Source organism: Suncus etruscus, chromosome 2 (assembly GCF_024139225.1).
Source record: "Suncus etruscus isolate mSunEtr1 chromosome 2, mSunEtr1.pri.cur, whole genome shotgun sequence".
In the NCBI taxonomy this organism is placed as follows: domain Eukaryota; kingdom Metazoa; phylum Chordata; class Mammalia; order Eulipotyphla; family Soricidae; genus Suncus; species Suncus etruscus.
Window position 1 is genome coordinate 18764698 of NC_064849.1, and position 22625 is coordinate 18787322.

The 22625-nt window shown below is 41.0% G+C and overlaps 1 protein-coding gene across 2 annotated transcripts in view; it reads right to left on the minus strand.

Annotated features, from left to right (window-relative positions):
- Positions 1-22625, minus strand: part of GIGYF2 (GRB10 interacting GYF protein 2) — a 153918-nt gene that overhangs the window by 46214 nt on the left and 85079 nt on the right. For both annotated transcript variants that reach the window (XM_049769293.1, XM_049769292.1), the window contains exons 8-15: positions 20483-20659; positions 15439-15656; positions 15190-15352; positions 14390-14575; positions 10079-10272; positions 8858-9017; positions 3368-3534; positions 571-662 (exon numbers count right to left, since the gene is read on the minus strand). In XM_049769293.1, coding sequence (XP_049625250.1) covers positions 571-662; positions 3368-3534; positions 8858-9017; positions 10079-10272; positions 14390-14575; positions 15190-15352; positions 15439-15656; positions 20483-20659 — 1357 coding nt within the window. The remainder of the gene's footprint in view (positions 1-570; positions 663-3367; positions 3535-8857; positions 9018-10078; positions 10273-14389; positions 14576-15189; positions 15353-15438; positions 15657-20482; positions 20660-22625) is intronic.

Here is a 22625-nt window from a genome sequence, read left to right on the forward strand (position 1 = left end):
GCTGAATAAACTTTTTTCTGTAACAAAGAAACAATAAATACTTTCAGCTTTGTAGGCCATGCTCAACTACTCAATTCTGCTGTTGTAGTTAAAAAGGAGCCCCAGACAACATACAAACAAGTGGGGTATGGCTATGTTCCAATACAACTATTGCGGGCTACTTGGCCGACAGCTTCAGAGGACAACAAATCATACCTTCCTTATAAAATGAACATACAACCTAACTTATACTGCCAACATGCCACCCTACTTACTAGCAGAATAAGCTTGTGCTTCTTTCCTATCCCACCATACATGTATTTTTCTGTTTCATTTAAAATTGATCCATCTAAGAGAAACTTTATTTAAATGCTAATTCTTGCTTTAGGAGCAAAAAGTCTTTATAAAACTCATTACATGTCATCTTTTGCAAATTCAATTCTGAATCAACCAAATGTAGCTTGCATAAGACAGACTACTAGCTATGTGATTGAAGTATCCTGTAAATGTAGTTTTTGACTATAAATGATGACATGTGGGAGCAAGTGATGTCTAAAAAGCTGCAGTGCACCCTCCCATTACTGCTCTTACTGTAATAAGAACTGCTGGTACTGGAGGTGCTGCATTTGGTATAAGGCCGTGAGTTCTTGCTGCCTGGTCAGTCGTTCCTGATCCAACTCTCCCTAGGAATGGGGGAAAAATTTTTTAATAAATGTCAAAAGGCCCAGAAGTCACTTGGTACATATAAACAAAATGAGCTTCATACCTTTACATTCTACTTTACATTTTTTTTTCTACTTTACTTTCATGCTTTAAATGCTGAACTATAAAAACTCAAAAAACATGCAGCTAATAGTGCCATCTCGTGGAAGAAGGCTGCAGCACAGAGAGGATTCTTTAAGAGAGGGAAGGAATGAGTTTTTATTCAAAGGCATCAGAATCTAAATGCTGTTCTCTACTAAAAAATGTTTTTGCTTTTGCAACAAAAATTTTTGCAAGAGGTTGGAAGCTTTCATACCCAGCAATGCTCAGGAGTTACTCCCAGCTCTGCACTCAAGGTTTATTCCTGGCAATGCATAGGTAACATATGGGATGCTGGGGATTAAACCTGGATCAGCCACGTGCAAGGCAAGTGCCTTACTAGTTTAATCGTACAACTACCCTAGCCCCTGTATTCAAGTATTTAACAGATATTTAAGTCTCCCCATCTTAAACACTATTTATAAGTGTAGAAACCATGTATAAATTAGATAACAAAATGAAAATGGTAAAATAAAAATAATAATAAAATAATCTAAAAGTTACTGTCATGTAACAAACAAGAAATCAATGTGTGTCAAGAAGTCTTCTTGGGGCCGGGAAGGTGGCGCTGGAGATAAGGTGTCTGCCTTGCAAGCGCTACCAAGGAACGGACCGCGGTTCGATCCCCCGGCGTCCCATATGGTCCCCCCAAGCCAGGGGCGATTTCTGAGCACATAGCCAGGAGTAACCCCTGAGCGTCAAACGGGTGTGGCCCAAAAACCAAAAAAAAAAAAAAAAAAAAAGAAGTCTTCTTAAAGAGGCTATGAAAAAATTAAATCCTGAATATTGGAGTGTTAAAATGCTTAGTATGAAAACTATAGCCTTAAAACTAGATGTTTATTGCTATAAAACATCTTGAATTAAAATAATTAGGGGGCCGGAGCAATAGCACAGTGGTAGGGAATTTGCCTTACACTCGGCTGACCCGGACAGGCCATTTCTATTCCCAGCATCCCATATGGTCCCCGGAGCCTAGTCTGCCTGCCAGGAGCCATTTCTGAGCGCAGAGCTAGGAGTAACCCCTGAGCACTGTCAGGGACCAAAAACAAAAACAAACAAACAAACAAAAAGAAAGAAAAAAAATTAGAGAATGTGGGGCTAGGACCCCTGCCCCACTGGAGATTCCAGGGACAGGAAGAGAGGGGGGAAAAGAAAAAGAAAGATTAAGCTCTACTAAAATCCCATTTCAAATAATATGGCTGGATTTTAAGTTTTGAAATGTACAAACAAAAAATCAGTAGCAGAAATATAAGCATAGGGAGAAAAAATAAATTATATTAGTAAATATAGCAGCTTTTATATTATACTGTGAGAATTCTGGAATAAAACATTGGGTATAGAACGTAAAGAAAAGAATCACCTGAAATACAGACATTATCTTTATCATTAGACACCGGAGTTTATGCTTACTCTAAATCACTCTAGATTTTCTACATGAAAGAAAACCTAGGTAAACACTTTTCATTTTGGTTCTATTCAGGGAAAGGCCATGATTGAGGAAAGCAAAGTTTCCTTATCCTGGTTCTTCCCCTCTAGCAGGTCTGCCTATGTCTCAGTCCATTATTCCTTAATTCAGAAACTGGTCTAGAGGCAAATATGTCAGGTTCCAAACCATTGAGCTCTCAGTTCTGAAATGTACAAGACAAAAATCCATCCTAATATCAGAGAAAAGAAATAAAGCTCAAATTTGGTGTATAAATTAAATAATATACAGTAATACATGCTACTTTCTATTCCTTCGTGTTTTAGCAAAAATGTCAGAAATAATTCCTATTGGGACCATAGAGCAAACTCGAGCATCGGAAGATCACATCTGAGTGTGAGAGAGACCCTGAAGTCAACCCATAGCACTGCTTGGTACCCCTCAACTCTACTGGGTGGCCTCAGTACTTCCCAGACAGAGCCTGAACATTGCAGTTAGGCTGGCACAACTGTGTCAAGCTGTCAAGCTCTGACATGAGCCTAGAAAGGGAAAGGGGCCAGAGAAACAGAATGTGGGTCGTTTGCTTGCCTTGCATGTGTCTAACGTGTATTCGATCCCAGGTACCCCATATGGACCCCGAGTACTGTCAGGGGCGATCCTTTGAGTACAGAGCCAGGAACAAACTCTGAATACAGTAAGTGTGACCCAAAAAACAAAAAACCCAAAAACCAAAAAGGGGGAAAAAAAAGAAAAAGAAAGAAACAAGGGAAAGAGTAAGAATATGCAGAGTTGGTATGTAAGAGACCAGTGAAACAGGTTCTCCCTCCTATAACTACTGGAAAGCTCTGGTTTCCTAGAAGGCACTTGTCATGCACAGAAACCGAGTTTCAAAAAGACCCTAAAAAGAGAGTGTGGAGAGACAGGACAGCAGGAAGGGCACTTGCACTGTACATGTACAATCAACTTGTGTTCCTTAAGGTCCTATAAGTTCCAGAGTGCCACCAAGAGTAATTCTTGAATGCAGAGCCAAGAATAATCCAAGCATCACTGGGTATGACCCTAAAACAAAGATATTAAAGCAAAGCACATGACCTGCAGTTTGGACATCCACCGTGACCTCTATTCATTTCAAAGAACTAAACTCATCCTCTGTAAGGGTCTTACCATATGAGGAGGAGGAGCTGGACCAGGAGAAAAGGGAACTCTTCCCCACATCTTCATTATATCACCAAGAGGTTGGAAACTTTCATCACATGCTCTCTTCACCAATAAGGACATAGTGAAATAGCCTGCCTGAAACCATTCCGCCATTTCCTGATTATTGAAGGGACCTATAATAAATAGCACCAATTAAATAGAAGAAGAGACTCTGTGAGCTAAAATGGAGAAAAAGTTATTTCCTGGGTCTGCTCCTTATTTAAACCTAACAATGTGCTTCTTGTACATATTAATTTAATTCACATCCCAAGTTTCTACCTATATACTCAGAAAATATTAGAAATAAACTTTGTTTATATCTCCCTAACACATAGCAGTGCTTTAGTTACTTTAAGAAAAGTAACTGTCTCCATCTCACTTAATATCTAAAAATAATTTGTCAGAACAGCAAAAAAGTAATAGAGAATGTATTAGACTCAGTTACCACTTACAAAGCAAATATAAACACAGCTGACCATACTTTCAGGGACTTTCACTTAAGCCTGTCAGAGAGTGAAGGTTAGGCAAAATAGAAAACAGACTGACCTTTCCAGGTAATCTGGCATGAGTAAGGGGGAAAAGAGTACCCATATATTGGAGAATAAAGCCAAACTCGGCTTAGGCTCAGTTTGATTCAGTTATTTGATTCAGTGCGAGCTGCCATCTGCTGGAGGGGGCAGTGCTTCAGCTCAATTCACAAGTAGAGGCTGAGCTGAAGAGGTAGGCAGCTGGACTGCTGTATGCCACTAAACTATTGGGGGGGGGGGGTTTGGGCCACACCCGGCGATGCTCAGGGGTTACTCCTGGCTGTCTGCTCAGAAATAGCTCCTGGCAGGTACGGGGGACCTGTATGGGACACCGGGATTCGAACCAACCACCTTTGGTCCTAGATCGGCTGCTTGCAAGGCAAACGCCTCTGTGCTATCTCTCCGGGCCCTTTTTTTTGTTTGATTTTTCTTGTTTTTTTGGGGGGGCCACACCCAGTGACACTCAGGGGTTACTCCTGGCTACACGCTCAGGAGTTGCTCCTGGCTTGGGGGACCATATGGGACGCCTGGGGATCGAACCGTGGTCCGTCCTAGGCTATCACAGGCAAGCCAGGCACCTTACCTCTAGCGCCACCACGCCGGCGCCACTAACCTATTTAACATATAATATTCTGCGCTTTGTATAAGACTGACAACAGTGATGATGATATCTGCAAACTCAGTGATGATGACAATGTCTACGCTGATACCCTCACATCAGATACAGCTGAAGCTCTGTTTGGCCATACAGATGGGGAGGAGGAGGAATCCAGTTTTGAAGAATTTTAACCTTTGTGATTTAGCTTGATTACCTGTTAAGCTATGGTTTTCTGCACTTTATTTAAATTTTTAAAGTTATTGTTGCTAGTTTACAGTTTTTCTTTAGCAATAAATATTGAAAAACATTTAACCTACTGATTCCTCAAGTATTGTAGTTGTTTTGGGTATTTTTATTTTTAAAAATTTACCTGTGGCTGCTGCATTTTCCAATTCGGCTTATATACTCGAGTCACTAAGTTTTCCAGATTTTAGGGTAAAATGGGGGGGGGGGGGGTTTGTCTTATACTCGAATATATATGGTAACGTTTTTCTGGATGTTTCATAGGAACTACCAGGTATTTTATAACTAAAACGAACCATTCCAACCCCAGGAAGTCTTTAGATCACAGGCATCTAAGCAGCAGGAAGCAGCAGCAATCAAGTCCCACATGGGGGCCACTGCCTACACCCAGCACTGTCCTGGAAGCTCTGGTACCACAGTGAGCCTCGGCAGTGTGCCCTCTTCTTCAAATGAGATGAAAGACATTAAAGGGAGGAAAGGAAAGAGAATACTATCAACAAAAGGTCCCAGAAAAAGGGCCCTGAAATCCTTAACCCAATTCCCCTTATTATACAAAAATTAACTCAAAATGGATTACATGTTTAACTAGAAAAATATTTTTTCTAAAAACAAGCAAAAAATCAAACAAACAACCCCAAAAGCACATCCATGAAAGAAAAATGGCTATCAAAATGGAAAACTATAAGGGCATATCAAATTTAAAAGGTTATGCCTTGAAAGAAATTACTAAAATTAAGAACCTATTGAATGGGGATAATGTACCCACAAAGCTTATCTATATAACAAGGTAATAAAGTTTCAAATATATCTGGAAAATTCCTAAAACTTTAAATCAGAAAAAGAAACCTTTGTCAAAAAGGATTAAGAATATATGGGCCCGGAGAGATAGCACAGTGGTGTTTGCCTTGCAAGCAGCCGATCCAGGACCAAAGGTGGTTGGTTCGAATCCCGGTGTCCCACATGGTCCCCCGTGCCTGCCAGGAGCTATTTCTGAGCAGACAGCCAGGAGTAACCCCTGAGCAACGCCGGGTGTGACCCCCCCCCCAAAAAAAAGAATATAAACACTTCACTTCTCCACTGAAGTTAACAGCCAGCAGGAATACGAAAGAATCATCATTTGTACTGAGGCAAAAGCATATCATGATGTAAGAGTAGACCCACCCACCCAGGAAAGAGATTATTATCTAAAAGGGTATAGATGGTAAGAAAATGAAGCCTGGGGGGGCGGGGGAGGGACCAGAGAGATAGCATGGAGGTAGGGCATTTGCCTTGCATGTAAAAGGACGTTGGTTCAAATCCCGGCATCCCATATGGTCCCCCGGGGAAATTCCAGGAGCGATTTCTGAGCATAGAGCCAGGAGTAACTCCTGAGCACTGTTGGGTGTGACCCAAAAACAAACTGTAAATAAACAAACAAATAAATAGCCTGATGTTCAGGTGGTAGTGGTACTGCTGGACAGCCACTGTGAAAATAGGATGGGGATTCCTGAAAAAAAAATTTTTAATAAGGAAATGCAGTGGATTACCCTTCTGAGTATTTATTCATAGAATACAGAACCATTATTCAAAAATATATGTCGAAATCATGATAAACATGTCATAAATAATTCTAAACACCTAAATTTTTAAAACTGAGCTAAACTTAGGGGTGGGAAAAAATAAGCTAAGCTTAGTTCTTAAAGTACCAATAAATTACTTAACTTAAAAATATTTAACTTAAAAATATGTCCTTCTGGGGCCAGAGAGATAGCATGGAGGGTAAGGCGTTTGACTTTCATGCAGAAGGTCATCAGTTCAAATCCTGGAGTCCCATATGGTCCCCCGAGCCTGCCAGGAGCGATTTCTGAGCATAGAGCCAGGAGTAACCCATGAGCGATGCCGGGTGTGACCCAAAAAAAAAAAAGTCCTTCTGGGGCCAGAGCAATAGCACAGCAGTAGGGCATTTGCCTTGCACACAGCCAATCCAGGATGAACAGTGGTTCAAATCCCGGCGTCCCATATGGTTCAAGCCAGGAGCGATTTCTGAGCGCATAGCCAGGAGTAAACCCCGAGTGTCAATGGGTGTGACCCAAAAACCAAAATAATAAGAGTCTTTCCATGCTTCATCTCAGTACTATTTACAAGATATGGTAATATCCTAAGTGCTTACTGACAGATGAATAAGCAAAGATCAAATTATATGGGCAAGCAAACACTGTTCAGATTTAAAATATATATATATTTTTAAGATGAAATTCTACCATTTGTGACAACATGAATGGGATATGACAGTAAGTCAAAGAAGAAAGGCAATCACTGTAAGATTTCACATGTGGAAGATAAAAAAAACTCCTAGACTATGAGAATAAAAGGAGAATGAGGCTAGGCAGGATAGGTAAAGCTGCTAAGAGAAAGATGAAATCAAATATGTGATGACAACAGAAAACTAGAAGGGACTGTAATGCAGCATATTCAGGTGTCAAATAATAACACTGCAGACCTGAAACAATGTCATTATAAACCAGTTACTTCAGTAAGTATAAAAAACTAAATTAAAATAAAAACTAGGTGCCCAGTGACAAAATAGCTCTTTTAGTTTAAAAACACTATTGGAGAATAAAAAGAAACAGGCCTGGAGAAAATATCAATAAATCATTTCTCTTGGGAGGCCAAAGAGATAGCACAGTGGTAGGGCTTTTGCCTTGCAAGCAACCTATCCAGGGCAGACAGTGGTTCAAATCCCAGCATCCCATATGGTCCCCCGTGTCAGCCAAGAGTAATTTCTGAGCACTGAGCCAGGAGTAATTCCTAAGCGCTGCTGGGTGTGACCCAAAAACCACCAAAAAAAAAAAAAAAAAAAAACCACCACACATTTCTCTTGGGCTGAGATGTGACTCAGCAAGATACCTGGATCTGGATCAGTGGTAAAAGATAGGGTGGGCAGGGTGAGTGGAATTTGTCTCATTAAGATCAGTACCCAGAACACTTAAACTCTCAAAACTCCCAAAATAAAAAAATAAACCACCCAAGGACCACGAGAAAATGGATGACTAAGACTGCTCGAAGGATTATCAAATGCTACAATCCCACTCTGAAAAAGTGCAGCAGGTTCTTAAAAATTCTGAATCACTAGGAACCTACCAATTGCAGTCCTGGACATTTTTTATCTAAAAAAATAAAAACTAAAGGGGCCAGAGAGATAGCATGGAGGTAAGGCAGTATCCCAACTACGTTGTACTATATAGTTTTTAAAAGACTACCTTGGGGAAAATGGGGGTAAAAAGACAAAGAATCTGTGGATTTCTTATAAATGCATGTAAAACTACAATTACCTCAAAGGAAATATTTTTTAATCAAAGATTATAAGACTGTCTTGATGAAATGATTATCTTAATGAAATATGGATATCTGTCTTAAATGAATATGATACAACCATACTTTTATGCACCCTACATTCTAAAGGGATTAAAATGATCATGAATAGAAAGCCAAACATCTACAGCTACCATAAAGAAAAGTCAGAGTAAACAGATTGAGAACAGAGAGGGCAAGAGGAGAACTTGGTTGCCAATTTAAGGACTCTGGAAATGGCTCAGGGTCAGGGGCATATGCTTTACATCCACAAGGACTTAATTTTCCATCTTAATTTTATTTATGCTCAGTATAAATACTAATATTTTAAGAAAGTGGTTTATTATCTGTACTATTATTTTCTCTGGTATTTTAAAAGGCTATAATATTGACATCAATTCAACATCAGTGAAACATTCCAGCAAGGCCTTAAAAGATTGATGCTACCATCTCTTTATGGCAGAGACTGAAGTCCAGAGAAGGAAACTAGCTAGAATGCCAGAATCCAGATTTTAAGTTTTTTGCTTACACCCATATCAATTAAATTAATAATCACAGTGTATTCAAATTATTTTTAATGAACTCCTTTCTCTCCTCTATTGAATTCAGAGAACTCTGCTAGAAATGTATAGAAAAGATCTTGTACAAAGGAGTACTGACATATATAGAACTCTAAATCCTTTTCTGATTAGTAGGCATATCAACAATTACCTTCCAGAAGCCAAGGCAATGCCTTTCTTGCATAAAGGACAGGCCTACCTTGGATTTCTCCCTGAGGATCTTTATAATACCACTTTTGCATCGCTTCATGCATTAAGGGCATTTGCACACCCTTCGCTCTGGGCTCCTGCAGTTTCGATGGCAGTCTCTCCTCATCCAGAGCACTGTCTTGAAGATAAGCCACCATCTTCTCAGCTTGCTATTGAGAAACAAAACATGGACTGTGGAAAAGAACTAAACTAATGGTTCTACATGTAAGAAAAATGACTATCTTTTGTGGATTATTTGAACAGTAGAAAGTATTGTGCATAAAACATACCAGGCAACATTTCCTTACAATGTCATGAAATAGACATGATTCCCAATTTGCAAAAGGCTCAGAAGTCAAGTCTTACTTAAGGCATCAAAATTGAGCAAACTAAACTAAGATTAAAATACAAACTGGTATAGGGAAACACACTACTAAAGAGGTAGAGTTGGGGTTGGAGATAGTATAGCCAATAGAGCTATACCTTGTAAGCAGCTGACCCAGGTTCGATCCCCCAACATCTCATATGGTCCCCTAGCACCACTGGGTGTGGCCCAAAAATCAAAAAAACGAACAAAAGAGTAAGAGCACTTACTTATCCAACAAACTACCAACCGGACAATCCAAAATAATTAAAACTAACCAACCCTTTAAAAACTTGGGTTTTGATAAAAAAAAATAAAAAAAAAAAGATCCAAATTAATATAACTAATAAAATCTGCAGATTTTATAAAAATTACAGTATTCCCTTTCTTCAACAATCCACCTTACCCTGAAGGAAAAAATTATTTTGTATAAAGCAAGCTATTTTTTTACTTTGGATAGCAAAGGACATATCGTCTCAGAGAAAGCTAGAGATGCAAATAAGATGGTCTTTTTTTTTCCTAATACAATAAGGTAAAAAACATAGAAGACAAGGTGCCCATCCACAGTTGCTTGTGCTCGCCATTTTTGGCATTCCATTAACTTCCAAAGAGAAAAGAAGAAAAGAAAACAGCTAAGGGCAACCTCAGCAGAGCAAAAAATAACCTAACATAATGACTACTACATAGCAGAAACTTACCAGCATGAAATGATTTGAAAGACAATTACTCATACAAATAAATATTAAGCAAAACATCTTTTTTAATATATAAAATGGAGTGCCTAAGGATTCTATTTTTTAAATATCCCATTGAATGTTTTCCAAACTTTATGGCAGTCTAAGAGACAAAAAATTATCAAATTTTTACCTGTTCCAAATGTTTGAGACCCTCTTCATCATCTGGCTCTGTAGAAACACTTCCCATACCAGGAGCACCAACGACCGGTGTTTCAACTGGCCGGAGGGCAGTACTGGGATTGGGAACAGGAGGTGGAAGAATGAGAAGTGGAGAGGCTGTATCTGAAATCTTTGACAGGGGCTGCTGGACGTCAGTAACCATTTCTAGAGGGGAAAATGCAGAGGAACAGTTTTTAAAATGTACAAACCCTTATGAAGGCTGCTTTATCTTGTAAGTCAGGTGGTTACAAACAGGCTTCACAGAAAGTAAAATGTGTCAAGAACACATGTCAAGAACATGCAGTTAGCAACTTCTTATGGAGAGTGAAGTATTTCTCCCACAATGATACAACACACTCAAAAGCACCCGGAAGGTTCTTTTACAGGGTCTGTGTTACAGCAGCATTGAATCAACAGTTTAAGTTCCAGTTCTTGAAAACAAAACAGCATCAGTCTTAATTCTTAATTTTTCCTTTTCATTATCTCTCAAGAGTAAAGCTGCCAAAAGCATTGCAAGTCTTTTGCAAAGGTGATATATCATCACCAAAACCTTTACTTAATATCTCTGCAGCTAACTTGACTACCTGTTTCAAGACATATAGTTAATCTAATTTAATATATTATGTTTTAGAGGATAATGAAAAGTACTTTGAGGCTACCTGTAGAGTGCAAGAAATTCTTCTCAATGAGAATCAAGACTGCAAAAGAGGTTGTGTCTTGGTTCCTATTTCTAACCTCTCAGTATGCAGGCACTTAAGAAGGAAAGGGGGAATGGAAGTAATTAGATATAACGGCAATGTCCCCTTTGAAGCCTTGTTTGTTCAATTACAGATAGCTTCTCCAAATTCCTGTTCTTCTCTCTGTTTTCTTTGCCAGATTTCTTAAAAGAAGCTACACTAAGTCCCACCCCTCCACCCCCACCTGCTACAATGTGGCTGCCACTCCCACCCCATCTCTCCTAAGGCTCCTTTCCCAAACAGTGACCCACAATCCCCCAATCTAGCTGCTTTACCTCAGCTCTATCATTCATTCAACCTCAGTACAACAGACATAACCTATCCAAGTTCAAGGAAATACACTCCCCTTTTGAGATCTCTTTCACTTGACTTTGTTTCTACTTTCCTCTAGTTGGCTATTTACTGATCCTCTAACACAGACTCCAAACCAGAGAAAGTACCAAATTTTAAGTACGAGGGATATTATAAAATAATGACTAATGTTAATAATACTATGACAACGAAGAGATGAGAATTTAACCCCAAGAGTTTTCATCGTAAGACAGACAGACACGCACACACAGCAACGAAGAGTTGAGAAGTAAACCCTAAGAGTTTTCATCATAAGACACACACACACACACACACACACACACACACACGAGTTTTCATCATAAGACAGACACACACACACATGAGATTCCTATCTCACTTCTTCACTCCTCCACCCCTGCCTAATACTGCAAGTCTTGTTCCAATTTATTAGCTATAATTAACGCAATATTTAACTTATTTCAAGACAAATTAAAACACTATTGCTTTGTAAAATATTCCAAGTGTCGCCAATCAGGAATGCATAACATTACTTTTTGCACTAGATACACAGGCTTTATATTCCCTATAAACTATGACATATACATTTAAGAGGACAAACCAAGGAACTGGGAGCTAGCTCAATGGGTTTAACACATGCTTTGCAAGCTGGAAGCCTCGATTTGGCACCTTGCAAATATCCAACTATCAGCACAAGACCCAAGCTTCTCCAAAAGAGCAGAGCTAGGAGCAATCAGAGCAAAATCAGGTGAGGCCCAAAAACAAAAGAGAGAAACACAGTAGAAATGAAAGTACTTGCAGAATTCATGGACTCACCTTTATTCTAGACATTAAAAAAAAAAAAAAGAAAAAGAAAAATCGGGCCAGAGAGAGCACAGCAGTAGGGTATTTGACTTGCACATGGCTGATCTAGTACTGTGGTTCAATATGGTCATATGGTCCCCCATGCCTTCCAGGAGCGATTTCTGAGTGCAGAGCCAGGAGTAAACCCCTGAGCGTCACCAGGTATGACACCCCCCCCCCCCAAAAAATCTGGAAAAATAACCTTGGTTCAAGTCCTCAAATATTAGTTTATTGGACAGAAAGAGAATAGACCTTCATAATGATGTGTAGTTAGTACTGCTATGCTAGGAAAAAAAACTAGCCATTTTAAAAAACAAAAAAGGGTGAAGATAATATAGGAGGTAAGGCATTTGCCTAGAATGTAGCTGCCTTGACCCTGGTTTGAACTGAATCTTCCACACAACATATAGGTTCTCAGTTCCTCTGAGAACAGAGCCAGAAATAGCTTCTGTGCACTGCTAGTTACCTTTCCCAAAAAAAAAACCCCAAAACTTTTCAATATTTGGAACATAGCTTAGCAATAGAGCACTTCCTTGCCCTTGTAAAGGCCTGGGCTGGATCCTCATGATCACAAAAATACAGGAGAAAGAGAAAAGAAAATGAGAGGAACTATAGCTATAGCTCAGGGAAAGAATGCATGCCTTCCTAATGTACATGAGACTCTGGGTTTAATTCTATGAGCAGGGACCATTTAAAATTGTGTTTAAAAATGAGAAGATCGGGGCCGGAGAGATAGCATGGAGGTAAGGCGTTTACCTTTCATGCAGAAGGTCATCGGTTCGAATCCCGGCGTCCCATGTGGTCCCCCGTGCCTGCCAGGAGCAATTTCTGAGCACGGAGCCAGGAAAAACCCCTGAGCACTGCCGGGTGTGACCCAAAAACCACAAAAAAAAAAAAAAAAAAAAAAGAGAAGATCGAGGCTAGAGCAGTGGCACTAGCGGTAAAGCGTCTGCCTTGCAAACGCTAACCTAGGACAGACCGGTCAGTTCGATCCCCCAGCGTCTCATATGGTCCCCTAAGCTAGGAGCAATTTCTGAGTGCATAGCCAGGAGTAACCCCGAAGCATCACCAGGTATGACCCAAAATCAAAAAATAAAAAGTAAATAAAAATGAGAAGATTAAGGAGAGAGTACAAGTACAAGCACTAGGCTTGTACACAAGAGACCAGAGTTCAATCCCCAAAATGACATGTTGAGCCTGGCAGAGGGAGGGGGCAAGAGGAGGGATGGGGAAGGAGGGAGGGACTAGAAGGAAAAAAGAAAAGGGGAAAGGCGACAGAGGCAAGAGAGAAGAGAAAGACAGGTACCAAGGCTCAGTGGTTCAACAACTGCCTTTCCTGTGAGAACCTCAGAATGTGTGAGTGGGTAGGTGGGCAAGTAGGTGGGGAGAAACAGATGAGATGTAGGAAAAGGTAAAACTAGACACCTATTCTAGAGGCAGGGAGGTTGGTAGGAGAGCACTGAGGCAGAGGGGAAACTCACAAGATTACAGAACAGGGGCCAGAATGATAGCATAGTGGTAGGGCGTTTGCACTGTATGCTGCCAACGTGGGACAGACCTGAGTTTGATCCCTGGCATCCCATATGGTTCCCTGAACCCACAAGGAGCGATTTCTGAGCGCAGAACCAGAGCCAGGAGAAACCTGAGTGTCGCCGAGTGTGCCCCCCCCACAACCCAAAAAAAGAAAAGGAAAAAAAAAAAAAAAAACCCAACCAAGGTTACAGAACAGCAAAGAGAACAGAGAAACCCCAGAACCCCAGGCCTTGAAGATGCACTGAGATCATAAGGAAGAAAAAAGTGCTGAAGCAGCACAGATCCAGCAAAAAAGGTGTTGACTCTTCGTAAGAATAAATTAACTTCCAAATATGGGGACTACAGTGATATTTTCTGTATTTTATACAATGTCATATAAAAAAATAAGTAAAAAGGAAATGAACGCTAACATTGCCTATGAAGGAAAACAAGCAACTTATATCAATTTAGTAGCAAAGGAGGAAATGAGCTTCCACATACTCCTCCATATCACTTTCTTGGGCTCCCAGAGAATAAGGCATATCTTTGAGTCCTTCATATACATGTGTGGACTCTACTTGAAAAAAAGGTCTGGGAAGTGGTTTTCTATGGGATCAAACTGCTACACTGGATCCCAAAACAATTGTTAAATACCAGACTGGTATTGTAACCCTAGAAGTAAAATCTCTGTGATTTCCTCATATCTTCTGGGTCCATTTTGAGAATTTCTTGAGTGGACAGATGTGCAGGTCTTTACTCGGTCATCATCTATTTCAACCATTCAATCTAGCAACAGCTCTGAGGAGGCAAAAGCCAAAGCCTGTCTTCTCATTGACCCTGGGAGTCTTGCTTCGTCTTATCTATTCTCAAATACCTACCATCCCCTCTACTGGGCACTTTGGTTGGTAGACCACTTTCTGTCTGACTCTCTTCTTCACCTTTTTCTGTTTGTTCAGTGTTGGGTTCCTCTTTCCTCTCAAATGGTAATGATTCCTGCGGCTGATGGTCTGAAGGAGTGCCTGGTCGAACAGACGAGGAGATTTGGAGTGTTTCCTCACTAGTTTCTGGAACATAAAATCATCTTAAGTTAACTTAGAACTTTTTTTCTTTTGGTTTTTGGGTCACACCCAGCAGCGCTCAGGGGTTACTCCTGGCTCTACACTCAGAAATCGCTCCTGGCAGGCTCGGGGGACCATATGAGATGCCGGGGTTCAAACCACCATCCTTCTGCATGCAAGGCAAACACCCTATCTCCATGTTATCTCTCTAATCCCAGAACGTTTTTTCTTAAAACAAAACAAAACAGGGTCCGGAGAGCCGATCCAGGACCAAAGGTGGTTGGTTCGAATCCCGGTGTCCCATATGGTCCCCTGTGCCTGCCAGGAGCTATTTCTGAGCAGACAGCCAGGAGTAACCCCTGAGCACTGCCGGGTGTGACCCAAAAACCAAAAAAAAAAAAAAAAAAAAAAAACCCAAAACACTAAAAATACAAGGGAGCCAGGAGACTATGGGGCCCAAGAGATAGTGCAAGGTAAAAATGCGTATCTTACATGGCATTGATCCCATCTTGATCCCTGGCACTGCGCATGATCATAGAGCACCTGAGCTCCTGAACAACACTGGGTATGCCTACCCCCCAAACCAATTCAACCCAAGTGAAAAGAAAAAACAAGCTCACCAGTTCCTACTCTGTCAGTTTTCTCCCCCTCTTTCTTATTCGTCTTATCAGGTTCTTTGGCTTCTTCACCATGACTGCCCTCAGAATCAGAGCCCTCTTCTACTTCCTCCACAGGCCGGAAGTCCATCTCCTGTTCTTCTGGGATGGCTTCTTTTTGCACTTTCTGTGGGAGGAAACAATCCCAGAGTCCAGCAACCAGTAGGCTCTTGAAGTGTCTACCCTGCTGGGACTTTCTGGAGCAGGCCTTACCTTCAGAGAGAGGAAGGCTCCAGAAGAGTCGAAGGTACCCATCTCCTCCTCAGCGTCCTCAAGGCACCACTCAGGCAAGCTGTCCCGGTCATCATCGATGCTCCCACTGCCCGAACGCACCCTTCGGTAACCGCGTTCCTCATCCCGGTCTCGGAAGTCAAACTCAAATCGACGCCGCCGTTCCATATGTTCCCGCCAGCCAGCAGAACGGGGGCCATCTGGGACGAGGGAGGAGAAATAGGCCTTAGAAAAGATTCAAGTAAATAAACCTACTGATTCAGTAGTTTAAGACAAGTTCAAGTTTGGGCTCAATATATATAGATGTGAAGACATGTAGGTATACAGAGCCCAGTAATAAGTCCTGAGTTCAACGTTCTCTAAAGTACTGGTTCTCAACTCAGGCCCACTTCCAATTTTGTTTTCTTGTTATGGTACCCCGACCAGTGGCTGAGCCTGTAGTTTCAGGCCATAGCCTCCCATTTATGCAATTTGCACCTGTGTCCCTTTGAAATAAAATGGGAACACACAGGACCATGTGGCTCCTAGCTAAAAAACATTCTAAAGCTTTAAAAAAATTTTTTTAAAAATTAAGATCTGGGCCCGGAGAGATAGCACAGCAGCGTTTGCCTTGCAAGCAGCCGATCCAGGACCAAAGGTGGTTGGTTCAAATCCCGGTGTCCCATATGGTCCCCCGTGCCTGCCAGGAGCTATTTCTGAGCAGACAGCCAGGAGTAACCCCTGAGCACCGCCGGGTGTGACCCAAAAACCAAAAAAAAAAAAAAAATTAAGACCTGATGGGCCAGAGTGATGGCGCGAGCGGTAGGGCATCTGCCTTGCACACGCTAACCTAGGATGGACTGTGGTTTGATCCCCAGCATCCCTTATGGTCCCCAAGCCAGGAGCAATTTCTGGGCACATAGCCAGGAGTAACTTCTGAGTGTCACTAGGCATGGCCCAAAATAAAATAAAATTTAAAAAAATTAAGTCCTGCTTATAATGTATTCAGAGTCTACACTTTTAATAACTGTATTGTATGGGAATGAATACTATCAAGTCCATGCCTTCGTTCTTTTGGCTTAACTTAAAGCACCTTCTTTTTTCTTGGAAAAATATAATTTATTTAGGGGTAAGATTACTTCCCTGTGTTATCTTGTGATATCAAACTTACATGCTTTTTTTTTTTTTTTTTTGGTTTTTGGGCCACACCCTGTGACGCTCAGGGGTTACTCCTGGCTATGCGCTCAGAAGTTGCTCCTGGCTTCTTGGGGGACCATATGGGACGCCGGGGGATCGAACCTCGGTCCGTCCTAGGTTAGCGCAGGCAAGGCAGGCACCTTACCTCCAGCGCCACCGCCCGGCCCCAAACTTACATGCTTAATTCGATAGTGCCAAGATCAAATTTTAGAATTCTGATTCCCAAGAAAAAGTCATGCAACTAAAGTGCTACCAAATTTCAACAGTTTTCTATAGTCTACTCTCCCAATTTTACAGATGGAGCAAAACTCCAGAAGTAACATATAAAGAATCCATTCCTGCATCTTCTCCTGCTTTCTCCACAATCACACTCATTTTCTCCCTCCTCCCGGCCTCATCTCTACTCTCCCCAGGGAGTTTTTATTTCCACATAATACCCCCAGGGACATTCCTAAATCCACCCTTGCATATTATTTATTATATTTACTTTCCAACAGAAAAATATTCCAGTTAAGGTGTTATTTTAGATACTCTTATGATTTGACATATTGGATCTAAACAAATTGTAGAGAGGAATACGCTTTTTTCTTTTACAATTTCCTTGACTATTTTTTCTATTGAGGATACAAAAAGAAAATGAGATTGGGGTCAGAAAGACAGTAGAAGGGTTCATGCATGCAGTGGAGCCGATTCAATCCCCACCATTGCAGAGTCCCCCAAACACCACCGGCAGTGGTTCCTGAGCACTGTTAGGTGCAACCCAAAAAAGAACAAATAGGAGAGAAATGTGAGCAAAGTCTAATTTTCTTACTAATAAGATCCCTCCTTGTGAAAATCAAAATCTAAAAATCACACTAAAAACCAAGAGCAAAAAGTAAAAATGTCAACAACATCTTAGAAGGCAGTAAATTTTTTTAGAAGGCAGTAAATTTTATATGGGGAAAAATTTTCTATACTCCCAGACTTTATTTACAATAGTAACAAAAATGATTTATTAGTTGCTGAGAAAACTAAAAATTTGTTTATTCTCTGATTAAATGCAAACCCAGATTCCCTACTCCTGCTCAACTGCTGAATTCCAAGGACTCTGGCGCCCTTAAGTATGCTCTGTGATAGGGATCAATCCCCCGGGCATTTGGCTCAGGTTTCCCAGTGGCTAGGTTTCCTTAGTTCAGCTCCATCTTCACACAAGCCCTATCAAAAGCTCTACTTTGATTTTAAAATGAATAAATAAGGGGGCCAGAGAGATGGCATGGAGGTAGAACATTTGCCTTGCATGCAGAAGGACTGTGATTCAAATCCCGGCATCCCATATGGTCCCTTGAGCCTGCCAGGAGTGATTTCTGAGCGTAGAACCAGAAGTAACCCTTGAGTGCTGCCAGGTGTGACCCAAAAACCAAAACCAAAATAAAAAAGGGGGATGGGGATAAAATAAATAAATAAGCACACATACACCAAGTTTGATGCCACCTAGGCTACAGTAAAATTTCACTCAGGAAACTAAATGCAACAGGTAAGGAAAGAACTACAGCTCAAAACTCGCAATTGCTTTACATCCCTATCCTATATCAGAACTAAACTCAGATGCAAAATCAATCAAGTCCATTATATTCCAGGGGCCAGAGATCCAGTAAGGAAATTGAGCTTGCTACTGGCTCTAGTTTGATCCCTGGTTTCATATGGTCCCCTGAGCAGCTCCAGGAGTGACTTTTGAGCAAAGAGCCAAGAGTTAAGCCCTGAGCACTGCTGATGGGTGTGGCCAATAACCCAAACAAACAAAACATCATATCTAATGTTTAATTCAATCCCAGTAAGATTCTAACTATAACCTAAGAAATGTTAATACTAACATTACAATTGTTATACCAGTGCTAGATTAGAAAAGTAGATAGTATTTGTTTTTACAAATACATCTTGAGTATTTTTTCCAGCTCATTATTTTTATATTCATTAGCTTTGAAAATAGATAAAACCAATTTTAATGTAAGGTTAATACCTAGAAACATAAACTATTGAAAAGACTTAGCCAAGAAAAAAATGATGCATAGCCCAAATCTAGATAGTTGGTGGAGGGAGGTATTCCCCTTAACAGAATCAGCCCCAGACATTTGGGCTCAGAAACAGCATTCATCTTCCAAAACTTTCACCTTGTTTGTTTCTGATCAGTTGATGAAATCTTTCTCCTCGCTCAGCCCAGATCCTATCCATGCTTTCACTGATTGCCTGTCGAGGACATAGTCTACAAATCCTTCTGCTGACAGGTGAACTCAGCACCAAGTGCTCTGATGTATTGAAGAGAATTGTAATATATGGTTTCCCAGGACACAGACTGAGGATAACTGTGAGGTAAACAATGCCCACCTTGACAGAAAAGTCACCCATAAGCAGCCATAAGGAACTGGTGTGAAAACACTCTAACTCAAAGAGTACCATCATGGGCTGGAGAGAGAGCATGGAGGTAGAGCATTTGCCTTGCATGCAGAAGGACAGTGGTTCGAATCCCGGCATCCCATATGGTCCCCCATGCCCGCCAGGGACAATGTCTGAGCGCAGAGCTAGGAGTAGCCCATGAGCACTGCCAGTGTGACCCCCCCCCAAAAAAAAAAGTACCATCACACATTTCCACCTGCCCAAGCTCTTGATGTTCTTTGAACACCTATGATATAGCCTATTATGGTAACAAGACCACTGGTATTACTAAAAACTAATTTTTCAAAGGAAACAAAAATTATTTTGACTTAAGGCATACTTCTTTGGCTTATACTTGGTAGATGAAATAGGCCTTAGCTCTGCATGCCCCCCAGTAGAAACTACAGTGGCATCTGGTTACCATAAAGCATGGGGATGGACTGACACAAAGCACCAGTGTCTTTAATTACTAGCATATCTAATGTCAAGGAAGAACAGTCGAAGCATTCTTAAGAATCAAACAGAAGAACAAACCTCTAATCACTACTATTTTCTCTCTTTTTTTCTAAGTTAGAGGAACAGAAGAATGAACTTGTGATTAAGTTTATGACCTGGGTTTAAAGTTTATTCTTCAAATAAGAATAAATCACATTTCAGAACAAAAAAAAAATTGAACAATAAGTCCTTTCTTATGCAGAAAAAAAACATCCATTTTGGGAGGGAGCACATATTCCTAAGTGAGTAATTACAGTACTTTCATAAGCTTTAAAGCATGCTAGGGTAAAAAAAAAAAAAAAAAAAAAAAAAGAAGAAGAAGCAGCAGCAAGCAAGAAAGAAAGAAAATCAAAGGCTCTTCAGATCCAAACGAAACCTTCTGGTTTCTCCAGTTAAGAGCAGGTGCAGCCCATTAAAACATACTATTTACCCAAGAAAATTGAGTTATTTTACAGCTGAACAGATGTGGGGTATTTTTATACTAAAATTTTTAATGACCGGAGAGATATAGGGTACTAGCCTTTCCCACAGGCAACCCATATTCAATTCCTGACATCCCTATGATTCCCTGAGCACCACCACGGTAATTCCAGGGTACAGAGCCAGGAATAAACCCATAGAACTGTTGGGTGTGGCCCCCAAGCAATATATATATATATGTATGACTCCTTTTTTTTTTTTTTTTTTTTTTTTTTTTTTTTGGTTTTGGGGCCACATCCGGTGACACGCAGGGATTGCTCCTGGCTTATGCACTAAAAAATTACTCCTGGCTTGGGGGATCATATGGGATGCAGGGGGATCAAACCTCGGTCTGTCCTAGGCTAGTGCAGGCAAGGCAGACACCTTACCGCTTGCGCCACTGCTCCGGCCTGGGTCCTTTTTAAAAAGCGCAATCATCTTTGCCACTTTCCACCAAAACATCTCGTTGCACGAAAACACTTCTTACCAGGACTATGAGGCCGCCACCTCTCTCCATCCCTTCTAGATCCAGCTAGCCGCCAACCTCCATCTTCATCATCTCCATTTTGTTCCTCTCTAAAGATTCTCCAATTTTCACTTTCTGATCGTATAAAGTCATGTTTTCTCACTGATGTTGGTCCACCTTCCTCAAAATTTGGTCTTCCTGTAAAGAAAATAAGTACACATAAACCTCAGTGATTCAAGATTTTGAAAACAGACCTGAATGCTTAAACCAGGCTTTCCTGTAAATACACCCCTCTCAATGATTAGACAATTAGAAATAAAATAACTGCAAATATATGCATATGTTGTTAAACAGCTTTTAGAAAACTGAACTTTTAGAGACTGGGAAATTAAAACAGAAATAATATGGGAACTGGATCTTACCTTGCATATGGTCAGCATCCCATATGCTCCTCTAAGTACCACAAGGAATAATTCTTCAGGGTGGAGTAATGCCTAAGTATTACTGGGTGTGACTCAAAAAACAAAAAACTAAAACAAAGCCAAAAATAACTTGAGAGTGGAGGAACATGATAGAAAGACTGTGTTGTTGCACAAGGGCCCTCTCAGAAGTAACCACCAACGAATTTCTTAGAGAGGCAATAGAACAAAATTAGTGGCCAACGGTGCATGAGAGTTTGGATCCTGACACACTACACTTTCCTTTGCCCCCTCCACCCCAACCCTAGTCCTATGCTGAATGAAGGCCTGAAGCCTCCAGGGAAAGCATCCAAACGGTGGCCCTGGTGATGCACCTCAACATCCTTAGCTTTTTGACACGCATACAATCCTCTGGGATTTCTTACAAGGTACAGAGGAAGAGCACAAGGCTTAGAGTGATGTGACTTCAAATCACTTGTCACAGACTGACTAGTCCTGATGCTAAGGAATCTTCTGGGGTCCCTCGAAAGATGGGTGTACAGAGTTGGCTGTGAGAGACAGAAGTCAAAGACTCAAGTTGGGTTCAAGCTCTGTTCCGTTTATTCAAAACTAAATTATACTCAATTTCTTGACAAGTCATAATTTTCAAACAAAACTAATTTTCAAAAAAGGCGCAGGAGGCTGGAGCAATAGCACAGAAGGTAGGGCATTTGCCTCACACGCTGCTGACTTGGGACAGACCCAAGTTCGATCCCCAGCATCCCAAATAGTCCCCCAAACCTGAATGCAGAGCCAGAAGTAACCCCTGAGCACTGCCAGGTACACCCCCTCCAAAAAAAAAAAAGTATTGTAAACCACAGAAACCAAAAAGGCACAGGGCTAATTGTTCAAGGCATATTGTTACACAGGGCAGTTTCACTTTTGAACTGCTCGTTACCTGAGGTTCCTCAGTTAGCAAAGTCAGTATTGTTGGTTTTTTGTTGTTTGTTTGTTTTTTGGTTTTTTGGTCACACTTGGCATCGCTCAGGGGCCACTCCTAGCTCTATGCTCAGAAATCACCCCTGGCAGGCTCCGGGGACCATATGGGACAATGGGATTCAAGCCACCATCCTTCTGCATGCAAGGCAAACGCCTTACCCTGTGCTATCTCTCTGGCCCCTAGTGTTGTTTTGGTCTTACTCCAGTTCATGCATTATGAAGGAGGGCCAGAAATGTTAACCCTTGATATACTGTACGTAGACTAACAGCAAAGCTAGATTTGAGGATAATTATTCTGTAAGACTAAATAAAAAATACTTGAACCTATGCAAATGTTCCTCATAAGGCGTGTTTATAAATCTGAGTAATTTTTAATTACTTTAAGGAAAGTGAGTAATAATTATTCTGTAAGACTAAAGAATATTTAAATCCATGCAAATGTTAAATAAGTAATCTTTAAAATGTCAGCTGAAGTTATGCCTCAATTAATTTTTATGCTATATCCCCCCTTTTTCTGAATGCCTCATAGACAAGCAACCAAGGTTTTCACTAATGCCTGTGAGTACAGGTTATTCTCCAGACCTCTTTCTTACAGCTTTTAAAAAACCCTTCCTCGGGGCCTGCCTTGCCTGCACTAGCCTTGGACAGACTGCGGTTCGCTCCCCTGGCGTCCCATATGGTCCCCCAAGCCAGGAGCGACTTCTGAGCACAGAGCCAGGAGTAACCCCTGAGCGTCACCGGGTGTGGCCCAAAAACCAAAAAAAGAA